This window comes from Mustela nigripes, chromosome 9, assembly GCF_022355385.1.
Source record: "Mustela nigripes isolate SB6536 chromosome 9, MUSNIG.SB6536, whole genome shotgun sequence".
In the NCBI taxonomy this organism is placed as follows: domain Eukaryota; kingdom Metazoa; phylum Chordata; class Mammalia; order Carnivora; family Mustelidae; genus Mustela; species Mustela nigripes.
The window spans coordinates 7597389-7613367 of NC_081565.1; the positions used below are offsets into that span (position 1 = coordinate 7597389).

General features: G+C 43.4%; 1 protein-coding gene across 2 annotated transcripts in view; it reads right to left on the bottom strand.

Annotated features, from left to right (window-relative positions):
* STXBP1 (syntaxin binding protein 1) overlaps positions 1-15979 on the bottom strand; it is a 73960-nt gene that overhangs the window by 28645 nt on the left and 29336 nt on the right. For both annotated transcript variants that reach the window (XM_059410759.1, XM_059410758.1), the window contains exons 2-5: positions 8764-8813; positions 6334-6415; positions 2295-2371; positions 1131-1209 (exon numbers count right to left, since the gene is read on the bottom strand). In XM_059410759.1, coding sequence (XP_059266742.1) covers positions 1131-1209; positions 2295-2371; positions 6334-6415; positions 8764-8813 — 288 coding nt within the window. The remainder of the gene's footprint in view (positions 1-1130; positions 1210-2294; positions 2372-6333; positions 6416-8763; positions 8814-15979) is intronic.

Below are 15979 nucleotides of genomic sequence, written 5' to 3' on the forward strand. Positions count from 1 at the left end.
AACTACTTTCTGATATCAAGGAAAGGAAAAAGCCCAGGTGATTAAAAAGAGATAAGGAAAAGTCCTGTGATATGAACAGACATGACACATCTGACACATTTATGAAAAATGCAATGAGGACAAACAGAATGGCCGGCAAGGTGGTGCAGGCATTTCTCCGGGACCCTTGTGGGAGCTTGGCTGCAGAGGAGACCCCCTTGGTGGGGAAACCGAGACTGCCAGGGGCTCTCTGGGGCCAAACAAATGGCTTCGCATTCTCAGAAATGCATTTTCAGTTTATTATTGCTAATGTCACCTCTCTGCTCCTTTTTTATGTGTACGCAAATAGTACCCAATTATTCTTTGCAAGAACCTTTCTCGTTTTCTCAGTGGTGCGAAAGAGAAGAGCAGTGGGTGCACTGTTGTTGCTGACTCTGTAAGCTAGCCAGCCTGACTCCTCGCTCTTTGCTATTAACACTCACTGACCAAGCTCATTCTGCACTAGGCTGCATGCGCGAAGCCTCCATAAAATACGAACGTGAATTCCAGGACAGCAATGGTAGCAGCAATTCTGTCTGCTACCATCACCACCAGATGGGACTATCTAGGTATGAAAACTGATGGAGGGGTGCCTGGGTGGCTCAGTAGGTTAAAGCCTCTGCCTTTGGCTCAGGTCATGATCCCAGGGTCATGGGATCAAGCCCCACATCAGGCTCTCTGCTCAGCAGGGAGCCTACTTCCTCCTCTCTCTCTGCCTGCCTCTCTGCTTACTTGTGATCTCTGTCAAATAAATAAATAAAATCTTTAAAAAGAAAAGAAAAGAAAAGAAAACTGATGGAAATACACTCCAGTATGGTGATACCTGAAAGTCTATACAGTGAAACATCAAATCTAGAGCTGGAAAATTGTTCTCATCATTAAACCCTCTAGTCCTTAGAAAAGATGCTATTTTTCATCAGGAAGAACTGCATGACCGAGTAGGTTTGTCTTTGTGTGTGTTTATTTTTGTCTCTTATGCAATTTATCTTCTGAAGAGAAAATAAAAGCTCAGGAGAAACATGGCAACAACCCATTTCTTCCCTATGGATCAGGGTTGCTGGGCAGAAACGCTAACCCAGAAGGATAGGGGGGCAGCTGCTGGCCATACTTACAGTCCGTGAAGAAGACATGCGCAGCCCGGTACTTAGCAGTTGGTGGGTCCTTAAAGTCACCAATGAGAGAGTGTACAGACTGCAGCGAGGAAAAAAAAAGGGGAATTGAACCAGTTCTAGAAGCAAATGGAACCTATTTCTGAACTGGGTTAAATCCAAGCTACCTGTACAAAATAATGGGGGATTTTTAAAAATGTGTAATTCAGGGACGCCTGGGTGGCTCAGTTGGTTAAGCAGCTGCCTTCGGCTCAGGTCATGATCCCAGGGTCCTGGGATTGAGTCCCACATCAGGCTCCTTGCTCGGCAGGGAGCCTGCTTCTCCCTCTGCCTCTGCCTGCCTCTTTGTCTGCCTGTGCTCGCTCGCTCTCTCTCCCTCCCTCTGTCTCTGGCAAATAAATAAATAAAATCTTAAAAAAAAAAATGTGTAATTCATGTTAGCCCATAAGAGAGTTGGAAAGACTTAAAATCAGGATTGTTTCAGAGTTTAGATGAACAGAAGCCCTCTTAGCTCATTCTGGAAGACAGCGTCAGTTCTTTGGAACCATTATAACTTGGGTTCCTGAGAATATTCATAGAAGAGGAAACTGGTCAAAAACCTTCCAGGAAACTCATGTGGATGAAGTTCTGGCAATTTAGTTGCTTCTGCAGAAACTCAGATGTAAGCCAGTTTTCAAAAGCGAAAAGAAAGGGAAGCGAAAACCGAAGGGAATTTATACAGATTACGAGATCTAAGAAAACTATCAACCAAATGCAAGGAGGTGTGTCTTGTCTGGATACTGACTCAAGCCAACCTCCAAAAATGCTAAGACGGGTAAATTCCACACAACCTGGATATTGATGAAACAGACTCCAAAGCATAAAATACCAGAGTTCTGGAGGTGGGTCACTAATTAGATACAGTGGATCTCCTCCTAGAGAAGGAGAGCAAGAGCGGGGGACTAGACTGATCCGAGTCCCGCCTTCTGGACAGTGGTGGTGGTTCAGAGAGCTTAATGCACTCTCACTCCACACTGCACCCCTCCTTCCCTGCTTGTGGATTGCACGCTTTAATCAGAGCAGTGTGTTAAATGCGCGCTTAACCTAGAAATGTCAGACACTCTGCGCCACAGACGCCAAGCCAGCACGTGCAACCTTAGCCAAAGCACTCCTGGGGGCGGGACTTGCCTTCTCAGACGGAGTGATGAGATACACGGCCTCCAGGCTGGGGAGCGGCTCTCTGCGCTTGTTGATGTCCTCCACAACTAGACAACAGACAGCAGCTCACAGTCAGTAAGGAAACAGAACCAGTGATCACAGAGCTAGAAACAATCTAGACAGGCCACCTTCAGGCTGCGGCAGGTGAAAATCTCGGTCGTGGGGTGGGAATCACTTGCCCTTTCCTTGGAGTTACCACATTCCACTGCCTCACAGTGCTCGAGAGGTTAGGAAACCTGAAATTTTATCACACTCAATATTTCCCATTTCAGTGTAAGTGAACTCCTTGATCTCTGTTGGTTAAAATGGAAGTCTGTCCCCAACAGTCTCTTACCCTTTCCTTGGTTCTTTTCCTCCTCTGTCCTAAATAATCCCAATTCCTTTAGCATTTCCAGGTTGAGTTTGTTTATCAACAATTAGTTTTTATCATTTTCTTCTGTATAACATGAAGATATTTCAAACACGCCCTCTTATCTAATAGTCCTCCTTCCCAATAGTTCAAAGATAAACATTATCTTTTGTTAAACCACAAGCATTTGGTTTGCTGGTTTCCTTTAAAGTTATGTCAACTACTTCCCCTGTAAAGAAGAGCTTCTGGGATAATCCTCATCTTACCAGCCACCTGACAAAGCTTAGGATGTGCTGTCTATGCTGTACTGTTCTCTGGTACAGGGAGAAGAGGAGAATCACACCGCCCGCGCCATTCTTCCCGTGCAGAGGATTTAAGTAAATAAAAGTATGACTTTAGGATGATACCTTGTAACATTTACAAAGACTTTTTACCCCAAATAATGTTCAAATACCAAAATCCTTCAACCATCTACTTTACCAGTAGTTGTAGATTTCTAAATTTATTATGCGAACAATATGTCCCCCAAAATGTTTTGGGGGTCCCACACAGGATTGCTAACGTCTCACTTTTGTCAAGCAAAGACCTTCTATCAAACCCACCTTTGGGAGCAGGGAAAAGGCTGTGTGCAGCAGGGGCAGCTGAACCCTCTTCTACCACAAGGAGCTAAAAGATAACATCTACCATGGATGAATCCAAAGACAATAGTCTAAGTATCCAGAAATAGCGAGAGGATAACCAGAAGATAGAGGAGAGCCTGAGGGAGAAAGGAGTGGGCCACGACGCTGCTGCTTCTACATTAGAAGCTCTTCATTAGAAGCTCCATTTGGCTCTATCCCCTGCCTTAACTTTTGTACATTTTATGCTTTGAGAGAGGAAAAACATTGCTTTAAAAATTCAGTGAAGAGGTGAGTGGGTGGTTCAGTCGGTTCAGTGACTATTTTGGCTCAGGTGTGATCTCAGGGGCCAGGGATGGATTCCCACATTGGGCTTCTCACTCAACCGGGAGTCTGGGATTGCCTCTCCCCTCTCCCTCTGCCTCTCTCCTGGCCCTCTCTCTCTTTCTCTCTCTCAAATAAATAAATAAATGAATCTTTAAAAAAAATACAGTGAAGGGGTGCCTGGGTAGCTCAGTTGTTAAGCTTCTGCCTTTGGTTCAGGTCATGATCCCAGGGTTCTGGCATCGAGCCCCACATCGGGCTCTCTGCTCAGCAGGGAGTCTTCTTCCTCTCCCACTCCCCCTGCTTGTATTCCCTCTCTCACTGTGTCTCTCTCTGTCAAATAAATAAAAAAATAAATAAAATCTTTTAAAAAATACAATGAAGAAAATAACTTTTAAGCTCAAAACAGGGGCAAGCCCAGTTTTCGATCACTGAATGACAAGAAGTCACAGTAAAAATTACGTACTCTCATTTATAGGACTAGGTTTCTGGTGATAGATACACTGGATTTGGAAAAGTGTTTTTAAAAATGAAGGACTTGGGACGCCTGGGTGGCTCAGTTGGTTAAGCGGCTGCCTTCGGCTCAGGTCATGATCTCAGCGTCCTGGGATCGAGTCCCTCATTGAGCTCTCTGTTTGGCAGGGAACCTGCTTCCTCCTCTCTCTCTCTCTCTCTGCCTAATTGTGATCTCTGTCAAATAAATAAATAAAATCTTTAAAAAAAAAAAAAAAGAATTAAAAAAAAAAAAGTGAAGGACTTAGGGCGCCTGGGTGGCTTAGTTGGTTGGGCATCTGCCTTCGGTTCAGGTCATGGTGCCAAGGTCCTGGGATCAAGCCCCACATCGGGCTCCATGCTGAGTGGGGAGCCTGCTTCTCCCTCTCCCACTCCCTCTGCTTGTGCTTGCTCTCTCTCTCTCTGTCAAGTAAATAAAATCTTTAAAAATAAACAAATAAACATGAAGGACTCATATCCAAGGTGTGATTATACCCCCCAAAGTCATTACATATATATTCATACATATATATGCACTTAGAATTTAATCAATAAGAAAATCCATGATATATTGTCACCATAATTTCACAATTTCAAAACATTTTAACACCAAATAATAGGAAAGACATAAGCTTAGAATAAAGGACAAACCTTTGAATAAAATTCACTTAGCTTATTGAAATCTCAACCCTCCTAGCTCTTCCTCCCATAACCGCGGTTTGTTGTCATTTTGACAAAGACCATCAAGCGTCTGCAAGCCCCATAAGACTTGCGTAAGTCTTCATAAGAAGTCTCCAGGGGGGAAAAAATTGCAACAGGAAGTAAATTTCAACAGGTGTGTTCCACCCAACATTTTCTTCAGAGGAACAAGGAAGGTTAACTTCCTTGTTTGAAACAATAACTCGAAGGTATTGTTTTTCAGTCCTCCAAGACAGCTCAGAAGAAAATGCTATTTCAAAGATTAAAATACAGGACCCCTCTTGAAAGGAGACACTGAGTAACACAAGAGCTACACACAAATGTGAGTAGAGCTCCAGGACAGGAGCCAGAGGGCTGAGTCCTAGTCTCAGGTGTGAGCTACTGGCCAGTGACCTTGAGCAGCTGACTTAAATTTTTTGAAAAGCCTATGATTTTGAAATTATAACAGGCAGTCTAAAGAGTGAATAACACATAAACATGCAAATAATTGCAAAGTAAACACCTGCATAAGTGCTTCCCCAGTCAGGAAACTTGCCATACCCTACCCCGCCCCCCACCCTCCAGAGAGAACCCCCGGCCCGACTGGAATGCGATCACTGCTCTTCATGGTTTTACCATGTACACCTGCATTTCACAACAGCACAGCTTAGTTCTGCCTAGTTTGGAACTTCATATAAATGAAAGCACACTGTAAGTATCTTTTGTATCTTGTTTCTTTGGCTCAGCATTATGGGCATCAGGTCTACCCATGTGCTTGCGAATAGCCAGAGTTCCTTCATTTTCATCGTCCGTAGTATTCTGCTATGTGACTATACCATGGTATACCACGATTTACATGTTTTGGTTGTTTCTAATTTGGGGTTACTATGTACAATCCTGTGTGAACAGCCCTGCACACATGCTGAAATTTGTCTAGGACACACGTCGAACTGCCTGGCTTGCAAGACACACACACCTTCAACTCTACCAGACACTGCCTGTGTTTTTCAAAGTAACTATACGAACGGCCACTCTGTCATACAGGAGTTCCCATTTTTCTACATCCTATCTGTCACTTGGCATTAACAGAATTTAAATACTCCAATCTGATGAGTGTATAGCAAGATCTCATTCTGGTTTTAACCAACTAATGTAGGTGGCCAATGTTGGATGGATTTCTTGGCTACTTGGATCTCTTCTTTGTGAAGTGGGCATTCAGGTCTTTTGTGCACTGTTTCCGTTGGCGGCCTGCCTTCTTTCCCTTGATTTAACCTTCCTTTTCGCACCTTTACTACTAGATATTTAAGGTAATATAAAATGTATTAAAGTAATATTAAATATTACAGATATTTAATGATCGTCTAGTACTGCACTGGGTGCTACAGATTTAGTGATAAACAAGAAGGCCTCTCAAGGACTTAACAGCCTTACCACCTGGGTCGTTGTAAAAATGTGAAGTCAAGTGACAAAATAACAAATAGGGAGGGGGAACGGTTGCCAAAGAAGAGGCCTGGGTTTCACTCAAAGGCAGCGAGAGATCTGCGCTCACTTGTTATCCCCTCGGTCATGATGTCCGTCATCTTACAGCAGGAGGACAACATCCTCATGCTCAGCTGATCGACCACCAGCACCTGGAAGCAAAAAGAACAGCTTACGGCCTGCGCGTGGGACTGGCTGTGATTCTCTCATCAGGCTACTATGTCAGACTTCAAAAAGTAACCCGGAAAAATAGAATATTAAGTTACAAATACTTCCTATGGGGCAGACGTTTGCTAACATACACGCTAGCTTTTCTCTCCCATGCTACACGCAAACCTCACCTTCTAGGACTAGGAGTTTGTTCTCACTGACTTAATTGTATATGCTTAAAAAAATTAAAGTTTTCCCATGATGAAGAAAATGACTACTCAAAAAAAAAAAAAAAAAAAGAAGAAAAAAGAAAAAGAAAATAGAAAAAGGAAAAAGTCATTGACAGCGCCCACACTCAGAGAAAACCATACTGGAGATGATATTTTCAGAGCAGCAGCTTTTTTTTTTTTTTTTTTTTTAATCAAGGAGAATGAACACTCGTGCCACACATACAGCGTGCAAGATGAGTACTTTGTTGCCAACACCATGAGGATGTACCAGCACTTGAGCTGTCCGGGAGCTACTCTACTTCAGTCCCGACGGGAAAAACAAGAACACACCAATCCCAGTCTGAAAGCTTCAGACCTGCAATTCTCCAGCTAACCGCCCCTATCTCTGTTCAGCCCACAGTGTAGAGAAGTCATTAGCTAAAACAAGGCTACATCTCTTCCTCTTTATTTTTTTTTTAAAGATTTTATTTATTTATTTGACAGACAAAGATCATAAGTAGGCAGAGAAGCAGGCAGAGAGAGAGAGAGGAAGCAGGCTCCCTGCCGAGCAGAAAGCCCCATGTGGGGCTCGATTCCAGGACTCTGGGATCATGACCCGAGCTGAAGGCAGAGGCTTAATCCACTGAGCCACCCAGGTGCCCCTTCTCCTTCTCTCTAATGACATAAACCGAGGTTAAAAGGAGCTAGACACAATGGTGACCAGAAAGCTCTAAAAGCCAATTAGTTCTCATGCTAAGAGGCAATTTCCTCATAACCCAGGGCGCCTGGGTGGCTCCCTGCCTTAAAAGTCATTAACAGTTAATGTTAATAGTTAATAAACAGTTAAGCAACTGCCTTTGTTAGGTCATGATCCCAGGGTCCTAGGATCAAGCCCCACATCAGGCTCCCTGCCCCTTGGGGAGCCTGCTTCTCCCTCTCCCTCTCCCTGCCCGCCCCACCCACCCCCCTGCTCCCTGCTTGTGTTCTCTCCTTCTGTCAAATAAATAAATAAAATCTTAAAAAAAAAAAAAGTTTCTGTTGAAAAACAAAATTCGCAAATCCCTAAGTCTATTACTGTGGGAAGAGAAAGAGGAGGACATGGATAAAGATGAGGATCTGGACATGCTGGCTCAAACAGCTCCAAGGCTGAGGCGGAGACCAAAATCCTTCTGTATCACACAGCTCTGCTGTTCCTGGACCAAGTGAACTTGAAAATATGTGTGTTCTTGGGACGCCTGGGTGGCTCAGTTGGTTAAGCAGCTGCCTTCGGCTCAGGTCATGATCCCAGCGTCCTGGGATCGAGTCCCACATCGGGCTCCTTGCTCCGCAGGGAGCCTGCTTCTCCCTCTGACTCTGCCTTCCACTCTGTCTGCCTGTGCTCGCTCTCACTCTCTCTCTTACAAATAAATAAATAAAATCTTTAAAAAAAAAAAATATGTGGGTTCTTGACTGTGGGACAACTTAGGGGCATGAATGATTGGTATAAACCCTCCAATAACACATGGGAAAGTTCAAGTAAAACAGCGTGTTCTCCAAGCCGGTGTAATGCCTGCCCCAGACAACCAAGTGACTTTCTGAATGGAGGACAGCACGCTTTCCCACCTGAAGCGCCCATTCTGATAAAGGAGGACAGAATCAATCTGATTGGCTTGAGGGCTTGCTTCCAGCATTGCTCCCAATGTTCTACGAATGAACAATCTTCCTTCTTTTGTCATATATAGTCACAGATAAATGGGGCTGGACACGATGAGGGCTTTCCACACTGTTGTATGGGCTTCCTAGAGATGCTTTCGGGGCACCAGAGGGACTTTCTACTCTCGTAGCAAGCAGAATGATTTCACCTTCTTCTGCTTCATAGAAGAGCTTCCCGGCAATATTTTGTTGGAATAAAAGAGTTCCACTGCTAAAGTGTCCCACCAATTGCTCTTTAAGAGAAGCTTTATGACCAAGAGATTTCTTCACCAAGACTGCCTAAAATAAGGCAGAAGGTTTACCTCTTTTTGTACTCTCTGGATACAGCAATAGTCTTGATTTCCTATTACACACTCTTCTCCTAACTCTATTTTCTTATATTTTCACCATCGTTATGTTTCCCACAGGAACTCACCTGTTAAGACCACTAACTGTGCTCTTCTACTTACCTTCCACTCCCCCTTCTTCTTCACCTTCTTTATCACATCGTGCATGATCTCTAAAAAAGGAGAGAAAAAAAGAAAGGAAGGGAGAAGGGAAGGAAAGAAGGAAAGGAGAAAAGTAGGGAGGAAAAGAGGGAGGGAGGGAGGAAAATTTAATTCAGTGTTAATGACTTTCAACATCTGCTTATTATCTTAGACTAGGTCATTTACCCCCACAGGCTTTGTTTTCTCTATCATGCAATTCAACCAATCTGCTTACTGAGCCATAATCAAATTACCACAAACTTTTCTTTTTCCTTTATTCTTTAAAAAAAAAATAAAAATTATATATATATATATATATATATATATAAAATTATATATATATATATATATATATATATATATAAAATTATTATTTTTTTTTTTAAAGTAAGTTCAAGGCCCAACGTGGGGCTTGAACTTGTGACCTTAAGATAAAGAATCACATGCTCTACAGACTGAGCTAGCCAGGTGTCCCTCTTCCTGTTCTTTAATTTTGTGATTCTTAAACTTTCTGGTCTCGGGACTTCTTTACACTTTTAAAAATTGAAGACTCCAGGGGCACCTGGGTGGCTCAGTGGGTTAAGCTTCTGCCTTCGGTTCAGGTCCTGATCTCAGGGTCCTGGGACGGAGCCCCTCATCAGGCTCTCCGCTCAGCAGGGAACCTGCTTCCCCCCAACCTCTGCCTGCCTCTCTGCCTACTTGTGATCTCTCTGTCAAATAAATAAATAAAATCTTTTTTTAAAAAAATTGAACACTCCAAAGAATATTTGTTAAGTGGGTAAATATCTATTGATATTTACCATATTAGAAATGAAATTGAGAGAGGCTCTTGGCTGGCTCAGTCAATGGAGTATGTAACTCTTGATCTTAGGGTTGGGAGTTCAAGCCCCACATTGGGTATAGAGTTTACTTAAAAATAAAATCTTAAGGGCACCTGGGTGGCTCAGTTGGTTAAGCATCTGACTCATGATTTCAGCTCAGGTCAAGATCTTAGGGTCCTAGGATCAAGCCCCATGTCAGCCTTTCCACTCACTGGGGAGTCTGCTTCTCTCTCTCTCCCTCTGCCTCTCTCCCTGCTCATGCTCTCTCTGTCTCTAAAATAAATAAATCTTTAAAAAAAAATCTTTAAAAAATTAAACAGAAATTTTAAAAGTAATCATTAATTCACTTAAAATAAGAAGAACGGTTTCTGGATGGTTCAGTTGGTTAAGCATCTGACTTTTTTTTTTTTAAGATTTTATTTATTTATCTGACAGAGATCACAAGTAGGCAGAGAGAGAGAGGAAGAGAAGCAGGCCTCCTGCTGAGCAGAGAGCCCGATGCGGGGCTCGATCCCAGGACGGATCAGGACCCAAGCTGAAAGCAGAGGCTTTAACCCACTGAGCCACCCAGGTGCCCCAGCATCTGACTTTTTATCTCAGCTCAGATCTTAAGCCTTGAGCCTTTAAAAAAAAAAAAAAAAAAAAGGTGGGGGGAAAAAAAAAACAACAAGAAACAAGAGGAGAACCTGGCTAGCTCAGATGGTAGAACATGCTGACTCTTGATCTCTGGGTCGTGAGTCAAGCCTTACATTGGCCATAGAACTAACTAACTAAATAAATAAATACCCCATTATATGTTAACATAAATAGCATAAATAGCATTTTAATTAAATGTAATTATATTTTCTACAATAAAACAATTTTCTAGTGAGAGTACTGGCTTTAAAAAAACATTTCTACAACTATCTTTGGCTTCATAAAAGACAGCTGGGTTCTCCTATCTGCTTCTGCAATCTGTTATGAATCATATAGCATCTAGAAAACTCTACCGCGCACTTGTAAGAGAATAAAAGTGAAGAAGGCAAATAACATGTGAGTCCTATTATAAAGACAGTTTTGCTTATGGACTCTCCATGGGATCTCAGATTTTTGAGAACCACTGTCTTAAATTAAATGGCTAAGAGACTATGACAATACCTCAGGCCACACGAACCCCCTCAAGCTCCAAAAACAGATGGGAAGGGCAGTTGTGATGTCTTTCTAACCCTGAGCGCAGCCAAAATCACCATTTTGTTAAGCCACAGTTCCTAGAAATTCCATACCACACACAGGTCTACCCAGCCATGAAGTCTTCACAGGAAATAAAACTTTCACCACTCTTCCTAAATCCAGGTACTATAAAGGCCTAGAAGGACTCAAAGGTAAGCAGATGCCATCAGCAAGTGTGTTTCAAACATTTAGGTCATTCTCTAGGGCATGTTTCTGAATTCTGCTTTTGATCATGTTCAATAATCTGACACGTCATGAAAGTTTCTTAAAATCTTTAAGAACTCAGGGTGCCTGGGTGGCTCAGTAGGTTAAGCGCCTGCCTTCAGTTCAGGTCAGGATCCCAGGGTCCTGGGATTGAGTCCTGTGTCAGGCTTCCTGCTGAGCCTGGTTCTCCCTCTCCGTCTGCCCGCACTCCCTGCCACCACCCTCTGCTTGGGCACTCTCTGTCAAATAAATAAATAAAATCTTTAAAAAAAAAAACTTTAAGAACATTTTACTTGATTATTAAAAAACCACACACTGCAGTAAGTATGGCAATTAGAAAGAAGTATAAACAAGAAAATACCATGTACTACTTGTGTATATTAAAAAACAAAATCAAGAAGAAAGATCACCTGTAATCCTGCCAACTTGAAATACATAATTAACGTTTTAGTTTATTTCCTGCTAGCTTTTTCCATGCAACTCTACGTAGTTAAGATCATACTGTATATATAATTTTGTATGATGCTTTTTTTCATGAATAAGCTCATTTTCCTCATGTGAATAAAAATGCTTCCTGATATTAAATGCCTGCATACCAGACCCTAGTTTAGTCAACAACTTCCCCAATAGTCATTCAGATTATTTCCCAGATTTCAAGTGTGGTGAAAAATCAGGAACAAATACATCCAACGATAGAGTAGTACTTAAGTCAATTAGGTTATGTTAATATAATGGAATACCACGTACTCATTAGAAATAATGATATAGTAACATAATCTATTCATTCATTCACTCGCTCATTCCATAACTACGGTTTACCAGTCAGTGGACCAGGCACCAGGAACGAAACACAGAAGACGTGGTGCAGCTCCCACAGAGCCGAGAGCCTGGTGGACCAGAGGTTGAATCAAGGGCAGTCTCAGCTTCCCATAAGTGCTCTCCAAGGTGAATAAACAAAGGCTATGACAGAAATAAAAACGGTGTGGACAGCTCCCTTCGTGGGAGGACCAGCTAAGGCTTCTCTGAGGAAGTGAACAGCATAAGGAAGATGCCAGCCATGCAAAGGCTGGAAAGGAGAAGGAGAGGCACAAAGGCTTGGGCTGGACAAAGAGCTGGGCATCGTCTTGGAACTGGAGATCATTATAAGCTGAGGTTAGAGGCCAGGTCATTTAGGGCCTTGATAGGGAGTATGATTTTATCTAAAGGGCACTGGAATGCCACTGAAGGCAGGGACATGATCTGAGGGGAGATTGGAGGGGATGAGAACAGAAGCAGGGCGTAGAGCGAGGAGGCCTCTGCAATCAGGGAAAAAAAAAAATCAGCACAATTGGTGGTAGGGGTCATGGTGAGAAGTGGATTGATTTGATACATATTTTGGAAGTAAAACCAACAGGGCTCAATCTGAGGGTTTTTTTTTTTTTTTTAAAGATTTTATTTATTTATTTGACAGAGATCACAAGCAGGCAGAGAGGCAGGCAGAGAGAGAAAGGAGGAAGCAGGCTCCCCGCTGAGCAGAGAGCCCCATTCGGGGCTCTATCCCAGGACACTGGGATCATGACCTGAGCTGAAGGCAGAGGCTTTAACCACTGAGCCACCCAGGTACCCCATCAATTGGAGGGTTTTGAAGGGGTGGGGGGTGGGAGGTTGGGGGAACCAGGTGGTGGGTATTAGAGAGGGCACAGATTGCCTGGAGCACTGGGTGTGGTGTAAAAACAATGAATACTGTTACACTGAAAAGAAATAAAAATTAAAAAAAAAAAAAAACAAAACCAACAGGGCTAGCTACTGAATTGGATAGGAGCCCTGGGGTGGGGAAGAGATATAGATAACTCCTGGGTTTTTGGCTCAAGCAAAGAAATTGATAGAGAGAGAGACACAGTGAGAGAGGGAACACAAGCAGGGGGAGTGGGAGAGGGAGAAGCAGGCTTCCCACTGAGCAGGGAGCCTGAAGTGAGGCTCCACTCCATCCCAGGACCCTGGGATCATGACCTGAGCCAAAGGCAGCCACTTAACGACTGAGCCACCAGGAGCCCCACTGCGTGTTTTTAATTAAAGATTGAGATGGCTGAGAGACATCTGAGGGGGGGGGGGTGGAGAGCACGTCGTTGGAGCTTAGAAGAGTGACCTCAGGTAGAGGTAAAAATGTGGACTCCAATCCTTCCTGTCTACGTACTTCCATTCCAAAATTCTTGGGAGCTATATTTGTCGTGGGTATTGTTAACAGCCAATTCTAATGCTGCCCTACATTTTTCTAATCCAATACCGAAAAGGAAACAAGGATTAGAGCCCATTTTAGCATTAAGAATCAAGTAGCTTGGGCTACTTCCCCACAAATAATCCCCGGCAATCACATTTCTTCTCTCTTATAAGTCCTCTTTGTGCGGAAAGAAAGTCTTCTGAGGCTGGTCCAACCAGCAGTCTTATACTGCACACCAAACTGTGTATATAAACAGCCACAACGTCCACTCTAATGCCCGGCTAGTCTATACAGATGGAACAGAAGACTCGAGGGCAGCTTCAAGTTCTCCATAATCGTGAGGACCACAGCCCTGGTGGATTCCCTCGTGAGAAGGGGCTCAACAAGAAGGTTCCTTCTCAGCCGCATTCTCTAGGTCCTGGCTGACTCCCAAACTCAACAAATCCCTCCCACGCCCTGAGAAAAATAGCAGGTAGCTAAGATTACCCAGGACATCTTCACATGCACCCACTATACCAAGTCGAGTCCTAAAGGACAGGCTCCAGGGATAGGTGCAAACTCATCCCCCCTTGCGATGCACTGTCCTGACAGCCTCTGTACCCAGGACTGTCTTTATGCAGTGACGTGTGTCAGGACACCTAAGCCCCTGGCACACCAAGACATCTGAAATAGCGTGACTAATATTAGATGGGCTAGAAGCTTGGGGGAAATGTGAGCAGCACCAAAGTCCTTAAAATCCCCCCTTAAGTAGGGTATTCAAATACGCTAGTGCTCTGCGCGGACCAGGCGCACTGGAGTCCCATGCCGTCAGATGGGAGGAGGTGTCTCCGTTCTACAAAACAGTCTAAGGGGGTCTAAACACAAGCCACAAATGCCCTCCTCTTTACCAATCCAAAGTACAGGGAACTTCCACATTTGTTCTGGCTTAATAGTGGGGAGTTCTTCTAAAAGACACCCTCTTGAATACAAGGTAGTTACTCAAGGAAATGTCACCCCCACCCCTCATGATATAAAAAAAAAAAAAAAAAAAAGTGTCACGGGAAGCACTAAAGTTAGACCAGGGAAAATCCATGTTTAGGCATTTGCTGACTATGAACTTGGGCAAGTTTAAAATGTTTCAAGCTTGGAGCATCTGTGTGGCTCAGTCAGGTAAGCATCTGCCTTCGGCTCAGGTCATGATCCCTGGGGTCCTGGGATCGAGCCCCGCTCAGTGGGGAGTCTGCTTCTGCCTCTGCTTCTGCTCTTTTTTAAATAAATAAATAAAATCTTTTAAAAACTGTTTTAAGCTTTAGTTTTCTTATTTGCAAAATTAAAATTATAATACCCCTATGACCTGTTATAAAGATTAATGAGATACAATGCTTAGTGCCTGGCATTCCACCAGAGAAACCTATTGTAATGTCACTGTAAAATACGTTATTCATACAGACAAGGAATTACTTCCTTATGAAAATTATGACACATCACTTCCACCAATCAAGATTTTTAATAGAACGTGAAAACCTATTAAGAAGAAATACACGGTGCCTTAGTGACTCAGTGGGTTAAGCCTCTGCCTTCAGCTTGGGTCATGATCTCAGGGTCCCGGGTTCCAGCCCCGCATTGGGCTCTCTGCTCAGTGGGGAGCCTGCTTCCCCCCACCCCGCCTTCCTCTCTGCCTACTTGCAATCTCTCTCTCACTCTCTGTCAAATAAATAAATAAATAATCCTAAAATATATATATATATATATTCAAACTACAGTTTTTTTTTTTTAAGATTTTATTTATTTATTTGACAGAGAGAAATCACAAGTAGATGGAGAGGCAGGCAGAGAGAGAGAGGGAAGCAGGCTCCCCGCTGAGCAGAGAGCCCGATGCAGAACTCGATCCCAGGACCCTGAGATCATGACCTGAGCCGAAGGCAGCGGCTTAACCCACTGAGCCACCCAGGCGCCCCAAACTACAGTTTTTAAATAATCACAAAAATATTAGGTATCAATCTCCACAGTAGTATTACACCCAAAACTTCAAAGCTTCTTTGACCCCCAACACACGTGTATACGTTTTGAAGTAATGGCACGAATGTGTGAATGTATACAATATAAATCTTAAATGATACAAAATTGAACAGAAGATTCCTTCTATGTTGTCTGAGGAGACCTTTGTTTGTCTAGGAAGAGATGCATTAAAACCAAAGCACAAATGGGCACTGAACACAGACACACAGGACTATATTTTTAAATTGCTATGACTTAACGTTCTGCAAATTCGCTTAGACAAGAACACAAGATGATGTGTAAAATTGGTAAGGAGAATGGAGAGTACCTGCCTGCAGCAGTCATGGGGATCCCACTAAAACCCTTATGAAAGAACCAGCAGGACTTCTATGGGGTGACCAGAACCGGACTCCAGGAAGACAGCTCTGCTGCTTAACACTGCGTACCGGGCTGGGATCTCACCCCTCTCGACTCTGCCGGCGGCTGGCGATTCTGCTCTCAAGCTACAAGAAGTCTATTCCTCTTTGCCCGGCAGCACTTCAAATACCTGAAGACCACAACCACACGTCTCGTTGTCTTGTTCTGGGCTGGAGTCTCCTTGTTAAATAATGACACCTCCCAGGTGAAATGAGTTTAGGGCTAAACAACACATGAGAAAATAGTCCAAATACTTGAAAACAAGACTTCTAAGTCCTGTCAAGGATCTTCCCCAGAGGGGCGACTGGGTGGCTCAGTCGGTTAAGCGGCTACCTCTAGCTCAGGTCATGATCCCAGGAGCCTGGGATTGAGC